This window comes from Lissotriton vulgaris, chromosome 3_1 (genome assembly GCF_964263255.1).
Source record: "Lissotriton vulgaris chromosome 3_1, aLisVul1.2, whole genome shotgun sequence".
NCBI classification, from domain to species: Eukaryota; Metazoa; Chordata; class Amphibia; order Caudata; family Salamandridae; genus Lissotriton; species Lissotriton vulgaris.
Window position 1 is genome coordinate 1,721,612,268 of NC_141689.1, and position 21,337 is coordinate 1,721,633,604.

The 21,337-nt window shown below is 44.7% G+C and overlaps 1 protein-coding gene across 1 annotated transcript in view; it reads right to left on the reverse strand.

Annotated features, from left to right (window-relative positions):
- Positions 1-4,331: 4,331 nt before the first annotated feature.
- LOC147728368 (bifunctional heparan sulfate N-deacetylase/N-sulfotransferase 3) overlaps positions 4,332-21,337 on the reverse strand; it is a 554,824-nt gene continuing 537,818 nt past the window's right edge. The window contains exon 14 of the mRNA XM_086963275.1: positions 4,332-6,717. Within this exon, the coding sequence (XP_086819401.1) occupies positions 6,598-6,717 (120 nt within the window). The 3' untranslated portion in view covers positions 4,332-6,597. The remainder of the gene's footprint in view (positions 6,718-21,337) is intronic.

A 21,337-nucleotide genomic window follows, 5' to 3' on the forward strand; every position in this document is an offset into this window, starting at 1 on the left:
CATAATGTTAATTTATGTGGAATATGTTATTCTTCAAAATGATACTTCCTTCGATTAGACTTCATGTCAGAATCTTGCACTCAAGACCCAGCTTGCAACAAATCAGACAAGGCAACCATGCATGCATGCTCAGGCTTGTACTAAATTAGACAAGGTTTCCATGTATGTTAATTTCCACTTGTAAGAAGCCTTACAAGACAGGGCTTGGCACAAACCAGATCAGACCAGGCCAACGTAGCACTACATCATATCCAAGGATAGACCCATTGGGGTATGTATTCAATTTACTAAAATAAACACTACTCTTTCCACCTTCTCCCATACCTCTTACTTACAACGTTAAGTCACAGCATCTCTTTGGACCTCCTATATAATGCAAATGCTTCCAAAATAGGTCAACATACAAGCATACACAATATCAACCACACAAAACAAACTGATCAAAACAAACATCCCGGGTAGTTTCAGCTTGCAATACATTGGGCAAGGCAATTTGTTGCATACGCTTCAGCATGGACCTAACCAGGCATACAAACTATGACGTGGACCAAATTGTACAATTTCAATCGGATAAATACTACATCATGGTCAGCAACATGCTTTACAGATGCCAGGACATCTCATCACTGACCCCAATTCCTTTTATCTCCTTCAGACCTTCTCATAGCTGTCCTTCAACTTTAACTACAAGGCGCTCATCTATTGCCTGAGATACTTAACTAGATTACACCTGCCAGTTTGTACATCTTTAGAGGACGCCATTACTGCATCTGCCAGATAAGTCACTGTTTGAAACCGCAAGTAACCTTGCTGAATGCCTCTATCACCTGACATAACATTCTTTCTTAAAGGATTGATTTTGTCTTCTAGAACAAAAATTATTCTGTTATATTGCTGGTTCTCATAAAGAGGGTCCCTTTAAAAGGCATATAGATTTCTCTATGCGCCAGGACCTCAGAGAGTAACTGAGTTGATGGGTAGTCTAGATTAGTTGTTTGAAGACAACCTGAAAGTAGATTGTGGATGATATTCAGAAATGAATTGCCTAATGGTTGTCTTTCTTTGGCTCCACGCTGGTTGCTTTTTCCTTCTTTTGATGGTGGGACTTTGAGCATAGTTTATGGAAGGGAAGAGTGGTGTAGAACCACTCACAGTATTAAATACAAGTCTATCTTGTTGGCCATCTCCTGTTACAAAAATGCATATCGCTGACCTCTTCTTCTTTCAGCAGTACTTAAGAAAAATTATATTGGTGCCCTGTGGTCACCCTTGATGGAGAAGAACCCCATCTCCAGGAGAAAAAAATCTGTTTCTCTTTTCATTCTCAGCATAAATACTTGGATGCTTGCATTTGTAGTTGTAGAAATAAGAGATTGTCATTTCCTGTACACTCTGACTTCCAAGCATTTTTTCTCAGTTTCTATCTGTTCTACTTTTTATATTTATTATTTAAGTGTTTTTGGGGAGCATTCATCATGCTTTGCAGATGGTTGTGAGTGCTCCACAGGGTAAACGGGTGAGGATGTTTGCTTGCCCAATGTGGTAAATAATGTGATAAGGAACTGTCAAGTTGAATAATACCCTTAGGCTTGGCTTACAGTAGGGGTATCTATCTTAGGTCCAGGAAGACTTGATCCGTGCTATATTGTGAGGATATCCACTGACTCTGTAAGTGATTTATCTTAAGATTCAATATATGTACTTGTTTTTTTACATGGATATTCTGAAAATGTGGCATGGACCAGATGTTTCAAAATATAGGCCTACAGTAGGCATGTCCATTGAGGACCAGGAGGGGTGGAATCTTGTCCTGTTTACATAAACATAAGTGACTAATTAAATAGGTTCCATACAGAGGACCTGCAAGTAAATGCACTGTAAGTGGATAGCCTTACACCTAGATGGAGCAGGCTCTAAAGGACCTTCCTTGGACACTTCTGCTCTAAAGGTTACTTTTGGCCTTCACTTCCTTGTGCCTATCCCTTGTAGACAAACGTCCTCCACTCAATATCACAGTTTAGGGCCCTTATTAAGAGTTTGGCAGATGGGGTACTCTGTCACAAACTGATAGTTATTCTCTCCGCCTTTTTACAAGTGCCATAGCATACAGAGCACCTGTAATAAAGTGGACGGATATCTGTCACATTTGTGACAGAATATCGAATCCGCCAAACTGTAAATAAGGCACTAGCTACTACAATTTATTATGATCACCAGGTAGACCAATGTAAGAAACACATATTTGCAGGTTACTGTGGCTCACCACTGCGTCTCTAAATTATTGCTATATAAATATGGAGGGATGATACATGTTAAAGCCAATGCGTATGCTCCCACAGATTCACGTCACCACAGCTATAAAGCATAACATTCATAAGGAAGCAATTCTTCATTACTTCTAGGCCGTTTTCTTCTGTATTAAAGTAGCACCAAATTTTGTTCATAAAGTACCCACTTTCCATACACAAAAAGTGGCCTGTTCCTGGCAAATACCATAAAAAAGTGATGTCCTAATGCGAGAATGAAGTGCCATTGATATATAGCAGAAGTATTTATCCCCAGAAGTTGTGTAAATGCACAAAGCCAAAATGTTCTAAAAATGATCTCTCTGAATATACCAAGAATAGAACACGGCCACTACTGGTAGCCTGGCATTTTCTCTTAGTATGGTGGCAGACCACTTGGTGGGAAAACTCAATATTTCTCAAGGCTTAGGGTCTCATTTAGATTTTGTTGGTCCAGCTGCAAAACGACTTCTGTCCACTATGCTGGGAGTGGCTGGGCCACCCAAAATATTTACATGATTGTGAGCATTTCCCCTCCGAAACATTTCAGGTGAAAAATGATAAACGATGGCATGTTCTCCATGCATTGTGGTGTGGCAGACCAGACATAATTTATGTAACACAATGTGTGTCTATCTTCAGTAATGATATACTAAATGCCCCCAGCATACATTTCAAAGGATGGATATTTGAATTTTTTTTTATCCCTAGGACCATGATGGCTTATTCTGTGGAACTAAAGGATGGTACAGCAATGGTGATGAGTCTGCTGTGAGGGAGTTCTACAGGGAAGAGTTGGCCATTCCGTCACATGGATCTCCATTTTCCACCGCACTCTAAATGAGAGGGAAAGAAGTGGAGGGCCGAAGCAACATCTAGCTTCCTTTGGGGGATATCGCATAACTGTCTTTCTCAACACTAGGGCCTATTTGTATGTTCAAGAAATATGGCTGGGCTCGAGAGCCCACTGATTAGTATAAGGTATTTAGACACTGAGCAAACCTGGTGCAGTGAATTTTTCACTGAGAGTTGCACTGAACAACTGGGTAACAAACAATATTTGCACTAGTTGACTCTTGAGCCATACAAATGTTTGAGATTTTGCACTGATCCGTTGGTGCAGATATTGTTCTTGCTGTGGCCAGTCACATTCCATTACAACATTGTAGTGCTCCAATATTGCGGTAGAAATCATGGCGCTTGTCGTTTAATATTGTGATTTGGTGGTGCTTTCCCTAACATCAGTTTATATTAAAGATATGTATTGAAAATGTAGATTGTGAATGATGAAAGACGGATACTTGTATTATATTATGTGTAGAGACAATGAAGAGAATGGCTGGTGTATAAAGATGGAGGCCCAGATGTACTAGGCCTTTGCGCTGACCTTGCGTTGCGCAAGGTGACAAAAGGCAATGCAAATGCTTAAGTCAGATTTACAAAGCCACGCAATGGGTATTTGTACCACCTTGCATGACTATATAAAGAATTGTAACACAATGCAGTGGCGTGCTCTGCCTTGTGTTACATTTCGTAGTAGTAGGTGTTTCATTGGTGGAGTATGGGCATTCCCTTACATCTACCCATGGAATATGACACAATCACAGATTTACTGAAATCAGTAAACCCAGGATGCACCAAAATGGTAAACCAACCCAACCATGGCGTAACAAGGGAAAATATGTATATTTTTGCTCATTATTTCCGCTCTCTATACGTAATGCATTCTGCATCACTTATAGAAAGAATACATTGCGGCTTAGGATAGTTTTTGTGCAGAAAGGTATCCAATTCTGTACCAAAACAATCCTGCCTTTAGGCAGACACCCTTGCACCATTGTGCAAGGATGCCTGCGTTGGCGTTATACAACCTCAAGTGCGCCAGCACAGGGAAAGAGCTGAAGAACGCCATGTCTTAGTAGATATGGAGCTGTTCAGCTTTCTTTCATTCATACAACACATGCAGCAGATTTGGTCGCTGCCCTGTGTTGCGTAAACGTTTAGCAAGTATGCCCCTGAGTTTGGGAAGAACACCTCTTGGCCCTTTTGCCATGTGAAGCAGCAATAAACGTGAATCAGTAAAGTGGATTTGCAGTTCTCACCGAAACAGAGGAGAAAAATTACATATTTTTTTTTCTTGGCTATTAGCCAAGCTGCATTCCCTTGAGCAGGCATCACTACTAAACTAACTGCAGTCCATTGTTATTTAAATGATGTGCCTCATGTACTTGCATTCAATGTCTCCCCCTCTCAGCAGCCTTTGTTCAAGCCCCACTGGGCTTCTTTGAGTGACTCAATCAATGTTGCCATTTTTGTATATATTTGTATGTCTGAGTGCATAACATGTCAGAATATATAGATGGAATTTATGCACACATTTGCATCTGCAAACGTCAGCACTGGGCTTACACATGCAAATCAGTGAATTGTATGGTTTAAAAAAGAACTGTGATTGAACATGCCTTTGTGAGCTGTAAGCTAATAGGGAGATTATAGAGTGTAGAAACATCCATTGCCTGGGACCTGACGTATGCAGGTGAAGGCGATGTATGCATGTCTGAGATCACTTGCAGGGCTGGCTTGAACCACACTTGGGCTCTGTTCGCTCACTGATAGATAGATACGATGTGCTGGTTTGGACCCCGCCTCATTAGCTGTAAGAAGTCAATGCTTGCTCCCCTGAGGGCCACCAGCAGGGTTGCTTGGCTCCACATTGCATTAGGTAGCATGAGGTCCATTCATTCACTGCTTTCTACATAAATCTGGTCTTGGTCAAATTTCTACATGAATTTAGGGGTTATTTAGATGATGGCAAGAAATGAGAACCAACATAAATATGTGGTTCTCCCACCTCGCCAGAGTTTTAGTTTCCCTGCATCAATTACAGCAAGAAATGATGGAGCCACCAACGGAATGGCCCATCGGACACAGGGTCACCACAGTTTATACACTGGGAGTCCTTCTTTTATTAGATGGCTCTCCCGCTGCATATCCCCCCTTCCCATGTGAGACATGCTAGACTTGGGGAGGGGAAATAAACAGTGCACCCGTATGCAAGAAGAAACATCTCTGTTCATCAGGGAGGGTGTTATTTTGTTTTTACAAGAAACAAACTACCGCTAGGTGGGTTTGCTTTTGAAAAAACAAAAGTAAATTCTGAGCAGGCCATACGAACATGACCGTCCACTCGGCATCCTGCTTTGCTGCAAGTGGTTCAGCCGCCTTAGGGGGTGCACTTTTCTCCAAAAGAGATCTCTACCAAGCAGGCACACATCTTTACGTATATGGTGGGTGGCTTTATACCAGGAGGGTAGTGATGAGGTGAGCAAGCTGCTTGCTGTAATCAAAATGCCCCCCCAACCCCTTTACTCCCAATACGCTCCTTTGCTGTATCATGCAGCATTGAGTTTTCCAACATTTCTGACCTATTGGCACACATAGTCCTTGCTAGTGTGGTGCTGCTGATCTTGTTGAGAACTGTGCAGTGCATACCTCTACCCTTAAACGAACATGTGCGTGCTAGACAACCACCTCTCTACGCTGTGTACTCAACAGTCAAGATGGCGCTTCCAGTGTGGCAATTCACAAAATACTTAGATAAAAAGGAACAATATCTATAAAATCATAAAAAGTTTTTCACATTTCTATCTGTTTGGAATTACTTAGTGCAAGCATATGCCATTCATCAATGCCGCCTATTCACTGCAGTGCAGCTGTGGAATGACCTGATAGGTGACACATCCATGTGTTTCATTCCCCACCTGCACCAGTTCTGCACAGCTTTGTGTGCCTCTGATTGTGGTGGATCACAGCAGGGATCTGGTGATGCTCTCTTAAAGTCATCCCTGTCCGCAGTTGCTGCTTCCAGGGATGCAAGACGGTTTCCCTTTTCACCTGATCCCTCTTAGACTTTTTACTACTAAGACGCATCCTACGCCTCAAATACGGAATAAAGACAGCAAGCCGGCGATCTACGTAGTACACTGTACTTCCTTGACCGAAGCATAAAAGTGTAAATATCCACCATGATGTCAGACTGACGCTGGATTAGTTGCTAGTTACTTCCACATATTTGCACAGCAGTTCACCACAGTTCTACAGGCCCAGTCACAGGACAACAGGAAGGCCCCCAAAGTTGCGACAAGCACAAGCCCATGTTCCACGCGCCAGCACATGGACCGCGAGAAGAGCTCCATCTCCTCCCATTGTAGAGAGGTATATCTTCCAGTATGCTCTTTTCTGAAGGGCGCAGTGTCCTTAGAAACGACCTCTGAGGTGAAGAAGACACCTTTCCATTCTTTTTCCTCCAATGCTATCTCACTTTCTGAAGCTCCTGCCGCAGCCATGATGGCAAAGGTTGCCCAAGTCTGTGCAAAAGTTTTGACAGTTCCACGCTGTGCTCCCTGTAGTAGCTGGACAAGTATGCCCTAGACTGATGGAGACAGAATGAGAAGGTTTTACTTTACAGAATACATCCAAACATTGGTTTTATTGTATTATCTCATGATATGTTTTTATTAAATACTGGAAAAAATTATGGAACATTTAACAAACAATACACAATAATCTTTAAAAAATGATAACAAGTCAATCTCATTTTAAGTGATCAGCTTCATCATGGGAGCAAGCTCTTTTTCTGGGTCAATGTATTTATTTCAACGTTTTTTCGGTTTTCTCTTGAAAAGATATGCCCCAACAGTGTATTGGTGATTACAGGAGACGATAAACTACCAGAAGTTGCCAAAAGGAATTCAAGAGGTCAAGTAAGATCTGAGGCAAAAGAGACCATTTTTCAAGAAAAATACATTGAAGGGAATATTGTGTTCATTCATTTGTGTAAACCAAGCTAACTGCAGTTCATTGACTATAATAGTTGGCTTTGTCCCACCTCAATTAATTTTATTCCAGCTTCACCAATCATGACAAGATTGGCAGAGGTGTGACACAGACTTATAGAGCCATCCTGCAGGTGATGAGGGGGCCTGACGGGGCACAACACAAGCTCCTGAAGCCCTGCGGTGCAAAGGGGCTCCAACCCTTTTGGAGTTCTCCAACACTTAAGGAGGACCCCACTCCGCCCTATGGACATTGAAAATTTGTGAGATATGTGAGACTCAGGGTCCCTTGTTCACATTCTGTAAGGGAGCCCCATCGGTAGCGCCACTGGGGCCCGAGTCTCCCATATTTAACAAATATTCAGCGTGGTGGCCTAAATGGGAGCCTCCTCAAAGGTTCCCCCTACAATGAAGGGCTCCAGGAGCATGCGTTATGTCCCTAATAAGATGTAACATCATAATTCTCAAAGGCGAGCAGCATCTAACTATTTTAAAAACCATGTTCATTATATCACTAAGAATAAGTCATGACGATGCTTCTAATTTCTTCCTGGACCAAGGAGCACCTTTTCATAATGGACGGATCAACATATTCCAAAAGGCCTGGAAAAATATTCAACAACAAAAAATGAGACTGACAAATAATAATAATATAATATTAATCCATATTTGTATAGCGCAAACATATCACCCCTTAAGGTTTCAAAGATCTGGGGGCTGTTGGGGAGGTTATGTGAGCTATTGCCCAAAGTCACATGATGCTGAGCTATGCTGCCCCCGGGGCCAGGGATCGAAACGTGACCCCAGAGTTCCGGAGACAGCCGCTCTGGGATGGCACCACTTGGCAGGGAAGACTCACAGAAGGCAGAGTCCAGGTGCTGAAGCATGTCCCTGAGACTTCAGATCAAGAGGCCAGCCAATTAGCCCTTGGAGTCACACTGGGTCCTTGGGTCAAGTGAGCTGGTCCAGTCCTTCTCACCCAGGCATGAGGGCAGCAAGCAGAAGGTCAGCACAGCACAGCAAAGCAGGAGTCCAGCAGAGTGGCAGTCCAGCAGAGCGGCAGTACTTTAAGCAGCACTGCACTCCTTCTTCCTAGCAGAATATCCACAGGTCCAGAATTGTTCTGAGGTGATGGTGTCTGAACTTAGTCCGGGTCTTATACTCCGTGGTGGCCTTGAAGTGGGGATACTTCAAAGAGGTGCCTTTGAAGTGCACAGCTGTCCTGCCCTTCCTGTCATGGCTCCAGGCTCACTACAGGGGGTATACAGCCCGTTGTGTGTGGTCAGGACACAGTCTATTCAGGTGCAAGTGAGGCTAGGACCAGCTCTTCCCTCCCATTCGGCCAATATGGCTCATAAAGTCACACCTAAGCTCCCATTGTGTTTGGCTATACAGGGGGATTACACAAAGCCCAACTGTCACCCACCCCAGGCGTGTGATCAGAGAGAGGTAGCAGGCACCAAATGGCTAAAGCAAAAAAGCTCCAACTTTCTAAAAGTGGCATTTTCGGAACAGTAATTTAAAATCTGACATCACCATAAGTTTTAATTTTAAATTGTGATTCCAGAGACACCAAACTTGAAAAGTCTATCTCTTCACAAATGGGAATTCACTTATAAGATGAAATAAGGCTATCCCAATGTTATCCAATGGGAGCGGTAGGCCTTGCAGTAGTGAGAAACTAATTTGAGAGTTGTACTTTTAAGTTGTACGTGTCCTGGTAGTGAACATGTCCTGCTCTAAATACATTGAACCCTGCCCTCTGGGTTGTCCAGGGCCTACCCTAGAGGCGACCTATATGTATTATAAAGGGAGGTTTGAGCCTGGCAAGAGTTTTATTTTGCAAGGTCGACTTGGCAGTATAAACTGCATACACACACTCTGCAATGACAAGCCTGAGGCATGTTTAAAGGGCTACCTAAGTGGGTGGCACAATCAGTGCTGCAGACCCATTAGTAGCATTTAATTTTCAGGGCCCTTAGCATACTAGGGACTTATAAGTAAATTAAATATGCCAATTGGGTATAAGCTAATTCTACCATGTTTTAAAGCGAGACCACAAGCACTTTAGCACTGTTTATTAGTGGTAAAGTGCATAGTCTCCCAAAGCCAACAAAAACAAATTAAAAAAAAAGGTGAGGAGGATGGCAACAAGTTTGGGGTAACCCTGCAGGAAGGGCCAGGTCCAACATTTATGTATGTAGAATAGGTAGCATCCACCTATTCTGTTGATTATAAAACAATAATCAGGACTCTACCTGAAGACCTATTGGGGTATTAACAGTTTGGATACTGTTGGTCTGTGCTGGCTTGAAAAATGAATCAAACATCTCTTTTCTCATAATATGTTCCTGTATGCAGGGACAAGATACTGATTCAATACTGGGCATCTTGGCTTTCTACATCAATAGCTGTGTGATATGACTTGGGTTAATTATTTCAGTGACTCAACTCCAGAAGGTTTGAATGAGTGGACAGTACCATAATATATGATATAAGGGGGCCTCCGGGCCACAGTCCTGTAAGCATAATGGTGTAGATGTTTCCCTATTTTAAAGAGAAGGGTGTGGGAATAGTAGGAGCGATGGAGGATCGGTAACTGGATCAGCCGGAACCTGGCCCTAATAGCTGTTTCTCTCAGTCCCTGTAGTGCCTCAGTCCATTCATCATCATCATCAATGTCACCTATATTTTCTGCCCATTTCTGACGTAGGGGTGTCAGTACTTCCGGGGAGTTACGTAATAGTTTCTTGAATAACAGGGAAATGCCTCTATTGGGTATATGGCCTGCTACGAGTCTATCTCCTAAGGGAGAGCGGTCTTGCACTATGTCTCTTTCACATCTGTGTTGCCACAGAGGGTGACCTAACTGTAAGTACCTATATTGTTCTTTCTCTTGACAGTTCATATTCACTGGGAAGGTCTGCGAAGGATATTATTGCCCGTCCTCTCCAAATATCTTCTAGGTGTTCTATTCCCAGTGTCTCCCAATGTTGGGAAGCCTCTCAGTCCTCTCACTTCTCGTAGTGTGTCACTGCACCACAGGGGAGTCCTACCTGTCAGCTTATTGTGCGAGCCTAGATAACAGTTTTCCATCTGCTAGGCCCTGACCACTGAGCGAGTGTGTTCAGGCATGTTTTTTTCTTTTCTTCCCACATACAGAATCGATTTGTAGTTTCTGTTATCCATCATATATCTGTCCACTCTATAGGCGGGCTCCTGTTGATCTGCACATACCCAATCGTTGATTACTATTAGTTGGGTTGCCCAATTAATAGTCGGGTGTCAGGGATCCCCAACCCCGTCCTACACTCCACTCTACAATTTTCGCAGAGCTATTGGAAGTGATGCTCCCTGCCATAGCAGCGTCCGCACCTCCTGTTCTATCCCGCAAAATTGTTCCATGGGCATGCTAAACGGTGTGTTTAGTCACACGTAAAGAAGACGTGGGAGGGTCATCATTTTATAAAGTGCAGCTTTTCCTGACAAAGTGAGTGGCAATGTATGCCAATGTATCACAATGTCGTGCAATCTCTCCAACTGGGGATGGAGGTTTAATCTGAGGAATTTTGTGGGTCCCTGGTAATGCAGAACCCGTCCTCCACAATTTGAGCTTTGTTGTCTGATGGAAGTCGGGGGTACCCCCCGAGAGCAAGAAGATTAGCGATTTGAGCCAGTTTATCCTGTTCCTGAGTGACTTTCAAACTCTGTGAAGATTTGAAGCAGCCTGTTCACTGATCAGTATGGATGTGTAACATATAGGAGGATGTTGTCCGCATAGAGAAATAGCATGGATTCGAGGAGACTAACTAATCAGGGGGATTCCTATGCCCGGAGCCCTCTAATTAGTTGGTTTCCTCAAAACCAAGCCATAAGTGGCTTCAGTGCTACTGCAAATATTAATGGAGAGAGAGGACAGCCCTGACGCATTCCCCTGCCCAGATGGAACACTTGGGAGGTGGTACCATTTACTCGTACCTGGGCTAGAGGTTACTGGTATTGTACCTGCAGAAATTTGTCCCAAAGCCCATCCGTGGTAGTATAGTTAAGATATATTTCTGTAGAATACTGTCAAATGGCATTGTTGCATCTGGTTCCGTCACTGCCGCTTGGTTTAAGAAAAGTGGTTCGGTTTGGCTCTGGGCCCCATATAAGCATCAGAGATTTACTCGGGTTCTAAAGTGTGGCATAAAGCCTGAATGATCTGGATGGATTATTTTTGTAACAACCCCTCTTTAGATTCTAAATTTAGGAGGGAGATCGGGCGGTATTAGCTGCACTTGGAGGGGGGTTTATCTGTCTTATGAGTGGTAACTATTGTGGCGAGTTTCTGATCTCACAGCAGTTTTCCCTACTCTCGGGCTTTTAAAAACATGGCCAACATCAGTTTTGCCACTACTGTCTCAAATATTTTGAATACTTTAAGTGGGTGACCATTAGGTCCTGTCGCTTTCCCTGACTGCAGTCCCCTTATCCCCCCAACCACGTCTTCTGTCTCTCGTGTCAATGTCTGTAGGTCAAGGGTCTGCAATAGTTCAGTGCTACCTAAAATTGTTTCCGGCATATAGGTTCTCTTAGTAGGAGGCAAAAGTCTCCACTATTTCCAAATTTTCTCCTTAGACCTCCCCATTGTCGTCTCTAATTTCCAGTACCCACGCTTTCGCTCTATCTCGGCGCTCCAGCCAAGCCAGGTGTTTGCCAGCCTTGTGTCGTAGATGTGGTGTCGCCAGGGCATGTGCTCTCGCTCTATTCTCTGCTAAGGCACAGAATGCATCTTGTTTTAGACGTATCTGGAGGGACAATGCTTTCGGTCCATTCTCCCCTACTTGTTTCTCTAATGCAAGGACCTCCATTTCCAGGTCCTCAATTTCTTGTTGCTCCTTCTTCCCTTTACTCTCGATAAGAGCGAGAACCTGGACCTGCAGCACTGCTTTGTATGCTTCCCATATTATTCATGGAGAGCTGACTGTCCTTTAGTTTTCTTCCAAATATTGGAAGGTGCCCGCCCCAATTTTTACCTTCATTTCCCTCTCTTGGATATACCAAGCATCTATTCTGGGGATCAGTGGTCTGTGCATCAGGGGCCCTGCAACTGTACTCCCACTGGTGAATGATCGGAAATGCCTCTGGCAAAGTTTGCTGTATCTCGAAAACGATTTGCTGAGGGCATATGTGTCAGCAGGTAGTCAAGTTGAGTGTAACTGTTGTGTTCTCGGAAGATATGTGCTGGCGATAAATGTGTAACAGTTGTGTGCTGGGGAGAAGACAGTTGTAGATCTACGGGATTGTGTTGCCTCCATAGGTCGACTAATCCCATGGCCTCTGCAAAGGACGAGAATGCTCCTCTTCTTGCAGTTGCCCGATCCCACTCAGTTTATCCAGGGACGCGTCCATCACATCATTAATGTCTCCCCCCCAGCACCAGTGTGTAAGTTGGTAAGGCCAAGAGGGCGGCGCCCAGATCTGACAAAGTTCCTGTGTGTAGTCTAGGCGAGATATAGAGGGAGCACAGATTTCAAGTTTTGCCCTCCCAAGTGACTGTCACAGCTACAAATCTCCTCTGTGTGTTGTTCCAGGTGTGTTTTACTGTATAGGGGATTGATTTCTTTGATCGGATGCATACCCCTTGTGAGTCTGTTGTATAACCAGACTGTGCAACCAAACCAATCTAGAGCTTTATAACTGGTGCCTCTAAGATGTGTCTCCTGGAGCAATATAGCATCTGGGGCTTGTCGCCATATATGTAGTAGAACTAAGGTGTTCTTAACCTCATGGCCCAGTCCGTTTACGTTCCATGACCATATATGTAGTTTCTTGCTTTGTGTACAACTCATCGTGTTGTGTGAAGTGTCTGTAGTGGACCGTTGTTCGTATGGGACAGTGCTGTCCTGCCTCCTATAGCCTGAATCTTGAAATCGCACTGATGATTTCCCTTAGCCTCAATCTCGTAATTCGACGGTGATGCATTAGTAGCCAAAACCTAAGAACTTTTTCGAAGAACATTCCTTAAAATTTTCCCCCAACTCACTCCCTGCTACCCTGCTTTGCGAGCTATAGCTTTAGGGATCTGATTTTACCAGGCACAATCCACTTGGTACTTCCTATTCCACTGGGATTAATGCTCTCATTAACACCTGCTCTGGACAGGTGATACGTGTAAGATGGGAGGCAGATGCATGGCTGGTTTGGAAGAATGGGAAGGGTAGTGGAGGAAAGAGGGATATGTTCTTCGGCAGGAGAGAACATTTCATGCTACCCCTCTGTAGTTACAAAAGTTCTGGCATGGATGGGGATAAAGGCTTGGTTTCAAGGAGGACAACGTTTCAAGCTTTATCTGGCGTTAACCCCTTTGATGCTCCTGACGGAGTGGTACCATCATGAGCATCGGTTGGGCTGTGCTGATGACTGTACTGCTCCATCATGAGCACAGCCCCTGGGGGAGCGCTGGCGCTCCCCCCCTGGGGTATCGATTTTGCCCCCACAAAAAGGGATGGCAGCGGAAGAGATTCCGCTGCCACCCCCGATGCCCCCCCACACCTCCCCATGATGTCAGCCCGCACAGCGCGCACCCACGTAATTAGGAAGCGCTAGACGTGCTGGAAACCATTTGTTTCCAGCGCGTCCAGGTAGAGGAAGTAGGTTTGGGCCTCCGGTGGGGCGGGGCATTTCTTGGTGCCTTGAGGCATCGGGGGGAGGAATTAGTGTTTCCCCTCCCCTGATGTCTCAATGCAGGTCATTCCTGGTGCACGATCGCGCACAGCGTTGTGATCATGCACCAGTAATGCCCGCTAGACACCAGGGATTTATTTTCTTGTTTTATTTTGTGCATATGAAGAGATCCCTTGGGCAAGGGTCGCTTTCTAAGGGGGACAAATAATTTTAGAGTTTTCTGCCTCCCCCCCCCCTTCCGGGACCGATTGGCCGATATTTGGCTGTTTGTGGACCTGGGGGAGAGGGGGAGGGAGGGGGGGGGGGACGGGACAGAAAAGCCCACTAGACACCAGGGATTTGTTTTTTTTGTTTATTTTGCGCACAGGAAATGATCCCTTGGGCAAGGGTCACTTCCTGAGGGGGACAAATAATTTTAGACTTTTCTGCCCCCCCGTCCTGGGGACCGATCGGCCAATTTTTGGCCATTTGTGGACCGGGGGCGGAAAAGCCCATTAGACACCAGGGATTTGTTTTTCTTGTGAAATTGGAAGCGACCCCTTGGGCAAGGGTCGCTTCCTAGGGGTCAAAATTTAAATCAGACTTTTCTGCCCCCCCTTGAGACAGATCAGCCATTTTTTAGCCGATTCTCGACCCAGGGGGCAGAAAATCCACTAGAGCCAGGTATTTGTTTTTTGACAAAATCAGAAGCGACCCCTTGGGCAAGGGTCGCTTTCATGGCCCCTAAAATTTTTATAACTATATTCTGCCCCCTCTGGGGGCAGATTGTTTTTTTTATTTGGCCTTTCCGCCCCCAGGGGGGGTGGGGGGGGGCAGAAAACCCCACTAGGCACCAGGTTTTTTTTTTAATTGGAAGCGTCGACTTGGGCAAGGGTCGCTACCAGGGGGCCAAACCTATTTCAAAATTATATTCTGCCCCCCCTGAGAACAGATAGCCAGATGTTTTGGTGTTTGTGGCCAGTGGGGGCAGAAAAGCCCACTAGAGCCAGGGAATTGTTTTTTTATTTATTTGGAAGCAACCCCTTGGGCAAGGGTCGCTACCAGGGGCCATATTTAAAAAAATATATATGCCCCCCCCCCCCCCCGGGTGCAGATCAGTTTGTTTAATTGGCCTTTCTGCACCCAGGCGGGTGGGCTGAAAACCCCACTAGACGCTAGGTAGTGTTTTAAATGTTAAATGGAAGCGACCCCTTGAGCAAGGGTCGCTTTCTTATGGGCCTAATTAATTTGTAAGACTTTTCTGCCTCCCACCCCCCGGGACAGAGCACCTATATTTTTTGGCGTTTCTGGCCCATGGGGGGGGGGGCAGAAAAGCCCACTAGAGCCAATGATTTAAATATAAATTAATTGGTTGCTTCCAGGGGACATATATGTGTGCATGTGTATTCAACCCGCTTATTTGGCCTTTCTGCCACATTTGTGTAGTGACATAGCCTGTTATAATGTGTATTGCATTTATTTCTTGTAAATTGTAATGCTTTATTTCCCTCTTTTTGCTCTAGTTCAAGGCTTTTGCTCTTTAGACACTGCAGGTTGCGGTTTTGTTACTGGTGGTTCTGCTGTTTGTGTAGTTGCATGTGTTTGGTAAGAGACTTTTTTTGTACAATGTAAATGTGTTTTTGCAAAGTGTGTAATAATACCAGTATGTTTGGCTTCTGTTTTTTGAGTGTCTAAAATGTTTTGCATTTGTGCTTGCTGTGTATTTTGTTTTCTTTAGAGTAATTGTTTTTTTCTTCTTTCTAGTGGGATATCGTTGATTTTTGCTGTGTCTTTGCAGAATAGGTGCTGGTGAGTGTAGCTGTCCCTTGTAAGTGAACTGTATAGTTTTTGAGTGTATAGATCTTTGTGATAAATGCACCCATTTTTTTACTTACTTTGCACAGTGTTGGTTGTTGACTTGTTTGTGCAGTCTCCTTTCTGAGTAAGGATAATGGCTAGCCGCAGGATTACTGTTCAGCAGGTTTTTGGAATGCTTTTTGATTCTTCCTCTGACCATGGTCCAGAGGCTGACTCAGATTCTGTGGCAGAGGTGGGAGGGAAAGATTCAGGCAGTGAGTTTTCTCTCCACATGGCATCATCCTATGATTAAGATACTCTCAGTGCAGATGAAGCTATTCTTCGTGCGGATGAAGTGCCTGTGTTAGAGGAGGACATTGATGTGCCGATAGTGCGGCAAGAGGCATCTGGGCTTCAGCCTGGGGCAGCAAGACTTCATGTTGGTATAGTGAGGCAAGAGGCATCTGGGCTGCAGCGTGGGGCTGCAAGACTTCCCGTTGGTATAGTGAGACAAGAGGCAGCTGGGCTGCAGCCTGGGGCTACAAGGCTTCTCGTTGAAAGTGCTGATTTCTGGGTTGCCCCAGGCATGGTGCAGCCGGCATTGCCAGACTTTACTGGTGTTCCAGGGTGTAGGGTAAATACTGAAAACTTTTTGCCGATACATTTTTTTCAGTTGTTTATGGATGATGTGTTTTTGGCAGAGATTGTTGAGCAGACTAATTTGTAAGCCGAACAGTTTTTGAGGGACAACAGTGCCAGCCTTAAGTCCCACTCTAGAGCTATCCGGTGGACTCCAACAAATCTGGAAGAGATGCAGAAGCTCTTGGGTTTAACTTTTTTGATGGGCTCGCTAAGGAAGCCATCAATTGCTTCATATTGGTCTACTAGTCCCTTGATGGCAACTTCTATATTTCCGGCAGTTATGAGTCGTGATAGGTATTTGCTTCTGCTTCGAATGATGCATTTTGTCCATAATGGTTTAGCTTTGCCACGAGATCACCCTGATTGTGACCGTCTTTTTAAGATTCGGCCTGTCATTTGTTGATCGATTTTCTGAGATCTACGCTCCAGGGAAAGAAATTGCAGTGGATGAGTCTTTGGTGTTGTTCAAGGGCCTCTTGGTTTTTAGGCAAAACATTCCTAGTAAGAGGGCACGCTATGGAATTAAGCTGTATATGCTGTGTGAAAGTGGAACTGGATATGTCTCTAATTTCAGGGTGTACACCGGTAAGGAATCCAGGATTAACCCCTATGGTTGTCCGTCCACTTTTGGAGTGACTGAGAAAATTGTGTGGGAACTTGGATGATTTTTTAACAAGGGCCACAATTTATATGTAGATAACTTCTACACTGGTGTGCGGTTGTTCAGGGAATTGGCCAAAGTGGACACTGTTGCCTGTGGCACAATCAGCTGTAACCATAAAGGTTTCCCAAAAGAACTTGTTTGTCAAAAGCTGGTGCGGGGACAGTGCAGTGTGTTGCGTTGCGAGGAGCTTCTAGCAGTGAAGTTTTCAGACAGGAGAGATGTCTACATGCTGACTACCATCCATGATTAAATCAGTGAACCGTTGACTGTTTGGGGTCAGGTTGCTGAAGGACGCAAACCTGTTCGCATTTTATACTATAATAGGCACATGGGTGGTGTTGACAGAGTAGATCAGAGGTTGGAACCTTATGCTGCTCTTCATAAGGCTTACATTTGGTACAAGAAGTTGGCTATCCATCTTTTCCACTTGGCAACCTTTAATGCTTTTGTTGTGTTCCAGGATTCTTGTCCTGAGTCAAAGATTACTTTTGTTAAGTTTCAAGAGTCTGTAATAGGCAGCCTTGTTTTAGTGGAACAGGCAAGCGTTCCTAGAGTTAGAGTGGTGGAGGATGTTGCGAGATTGAAAGATCGCCACTTTCCTGATCACATTCCTCCCACACCCTCAAAAGACTTTCCCAGTAGGAGATGTAGAGTCTGTTGGCGAAGAAGTATGCGGAAGGAGACTCGTACGTACTGCCAGAGTGTCCTTCTAACCCAGGGCTGTGTGTGCCTGCTTGTTTTAGAATGTACCACACGCAAAATAATTTTTGGGAGCATCCAAGAGTGGTAAAGTGAACTGCCTGGCCTCTATTGTTTAATTTTTTTTGTTCAGTTTCAAGGTTGGCATTTGTGTAGTGTATTTAGTTTCAGTTTTTGTGTTAGTATATTTGTATCTATTTGCAATTTGTTTGTGTTTTCTTCTTTATATAAAAAAATTCCTAAATGTGATGGCTGTGTGCGTGGAGTGACGTTTGTTGGGTGGTGTGCGTTGTCTGGTGCTTGGCTGGTGGTGTGTGTGGACTGGTGCTTGGCTGGCGGTGTGCATGTAGTGACTTGCTGCTGGTCACTACACACACTGCTAGCTGAGCGCCACTCCTTGCAATCCATCAGTTTGTGTAGTTGCTGTGTCAGGAATGTGGGCGTCTGAAAGTGATGGGCCCTTGAATGGCGCTGTCTGCTGGTGGGAGTGTTGTAATGTGATGGGCCTGCGGCTGGTGGTGTGAATGTTTTGTATGTGTCGTATGAAAGGTGTATGAATGGCCTGTAAAGAGGTTGGTGCCTTGTCATGGCTTTACAGTTAATAAAGATAGGTACCTCTGAAAACCGTAAATTACAACTCCTATTTTTAGCCTGCAATAGTCCTTTTTATTGGCTTTGGGCAATCATTTCTTTTTTTTTTACTTCAAACCTTTTTTTGTTTGATGTTTCATACATCTGAAGTCTTTTTGTTTCTTTTTTTTCCAATACATGAAAATAGTTATATTACAATACATGTATATATACAAAAAATGCATCATTATTACATTTACACATACACCACACATGATTAAACCAAAAGTATCTTTACAAATAGATATTTTACATTTAGATACCAATCTTTTTACCCAAATAAGGATGAGTTTCAAGAGTCCTATTGTTTTCAATGATGTTAACTGGGACCTAAGCTGCCTAAGTCCTCAGAGTGTCCTGTTTTTTGTGGTCCTATATAGGGTCGGAGATTTAATTTTACAGTCTCTTGTAAAGGAACAAAAACGTCTTCCACTCTACTGCCCTGGCGGGGTCAGTGTTTCTTTTTCTTGGATTCCTCCAAGCCTCTATCTGTTTCCTGCCGACGCGTTTCGACCTTATGTGTGGGACCAGAAACTTCAACTTTACAAGGTCTTCTTCCGGGCTCTGTTTTGTCGTGGCTTTACAGCTCACGAGCTGTGAGTCAATGGTTCAGTTTCTCATCCTTTCAGTTATTAACAGTGCATTTTATTTTTGTGAAATCACTTGCTAATACAATTGTATATATTGAACCATCACTCACCCTCGTGCCAAATCCAATCAGTATGTGTGTGTGTTTGAGGATTAGATGGCTGTGCAGTAATATTTGTATTTTTTGTCTTTCTAAAGCAGGGTGTACCTTGTCCTTTTTGTGAATGTTGTGATGTGTTGGTTTTGTTCCTGGTGGTGTGATGGTCTTGTGTGTATCACGTATGAAAGGTGTGTGAATGGCCTGTAAAGCGGTTGGTGCCTTGCAGTGGCTTTACAGCTCATGAGCTGTGAGTCACTGGTTCATTTTTTTTGTCCATTTAATTGACAGCGCATTACATTTTTGTGAAATCTCTTGTTAATAAAATTTCATATACTGAACCATCACTCGCCCTCATGCCAAATCCAACCAGTAGGGGTGTGTGTTTGAGGAATAGATGGCTGTGCCGGAATCTTTGTCTTTTTAGTCTCTCTGCCAAAGTGTACATTCCATCTAAGAATAACCTACAAACTGTAGATATTGTCTTAAACCCATTGGAGTACATTGTGATGTCTCTCTGGTGAATTCCAACAAGTTATTTTATCCACAATGTCCTGCAAACCTTAAAAGGTCTGTCGCATTTTCCTTGCAATATTGTGCCAAAAGTCTCACGCTGCAGAACTAAACATCTAATATTGTCAATACGATCTGATTTTGCAAGAGGGTCACCTGGGTTTTTGGCCTGGGGTTGGTGCCCATCTAGGGAAAACTACAAACCCACACACTTCTGAAAAGTAGACACCCGGAAGCTTCAAGGGAGGTATGGCTTGTGTGAATCCCTCAGCGTTTCCTTACTCAGAATCCCTTGCAAACCTCAATTTTACCTAAAAAAAATCAGGGCTCACACAAAATTCCTACCACCCAGCGTTCCCCGAGGTCTCCTGATAAAAATGGTGCCTCACTTGTGTGGGAAAACCCAAGTACCAGCGACAGGCAAGGGCCTAAAACATAGTGAGCCGACATCAAATATCTCCAAACCACCTGGTTTTGCAAGGAGGGTCACCTGGGTTTTTGGCCTCGGGCTTGGCGGCCATCTAGGTAAACCTACCAAACCTACACATTTCTGAAAACTAGACACGCGGGGGCTTCCAGTGAGGTATGGCTTGCATGGATCCCCCAGCGTTTCTCTACCCAGAATCCCTTGCAAACCTCTGGGTAAGGAAACGCTGGGAGATCCAGCAAAGCCATACCTCCCTGGAAGCCCCTCAGTGTCTATTTTTTAGAAATGTGTGAGTTTGGTAGGTTTCCTGTTAGAAACGGGACCCTGGCCGGCCAAGACTCGCGTCGAGGTCAGTCAGGGATCGCCACTTCTAAGTGTCAGGGCAAGGGAGTCACACACCAAGGCAACCCCCACTCGCCCTCTAGGTAACGTGGCGCGAGCAGTCAAGGCTAAACTTGGAGGCGATGTAGGTTAAGCATTTGCGCACGCACCCCAGCAACAACAACCAAAGGCCCACCACAAAGAAACACTCCACACAAGGTTATATCAAAATAGCCTTTGTATTATAATAAATATACATCAGGTAAAACACACATCTTGTTACACTGTGCCAACAGGCACGGGCGGAATTTACAAGGGATATTTGTACAGGACAGGGCCACTTGGACCACTGTCAAGGGTATCAGCACTTTTAGAAATAATACTTTCAGAAATAAAATCAGTGTAGCACACAATATAAAAGTAGAGCATACAACCAGTAACCACTGGTAACAGGACCTCTCTAGCACCACCTGTACTAGGGAGAAAACAACCACCTACATGTCACACTACCTGTAGGGGTGTAAACGCAAAACACATGATGCAATGCATGACATTCATTCAGAGGTGTAAAGGCACATGACGCATAAACAATACATTCAGAGGTGCAGAGAAAATACCATTGCGCCAAACTCACAAGTCACCACCTGTGACTGTCCCGGTGTCCCAATGTCAGGGCCTAAACGTGGCAGTTGCCCACAAAGTGCTGGGCAACTGGAGCAGGGAAAGTTAGGGCAACGTTGGAGCCTCTCTGGGCTCGAAGAACCACCACTGTGGCACTGGTGAGCCTCTCTCAGGCTCTCTTACACAAGTAGGGGGGCTGCTGAGCCTCTCAGGGCTCCAGCAACAAAAAGGTGCAGCCTCGCTGGGCTGTGGGGTCCCTCTCTCTGGGGACCCAGGAACACTTAGGGCGCTCTGAGCCTCTCTGGCTCGCCAAACCACTGCGGCGCTTTGGAGCCTCTCGTTGCTCCAACACTAAGGTGCCCCCTGAGCCCTCAGGCTCAAAAACACGGAGATGCTCTCTTGAAGCCCTCGTGGCTTCACTCCGCACTGTAGCGCTATCTCGCGCTACGAGAAGGGGGAAGGGGGGGGCGGACACCGACAATGTGTCCCGGCGCCCCTCCCTCCAGCACTGCCACACTCACCGGCTTCGCGCTGGGTTCCAGCGAAGGCGGGTCTCTCCCGCTAGTCCCG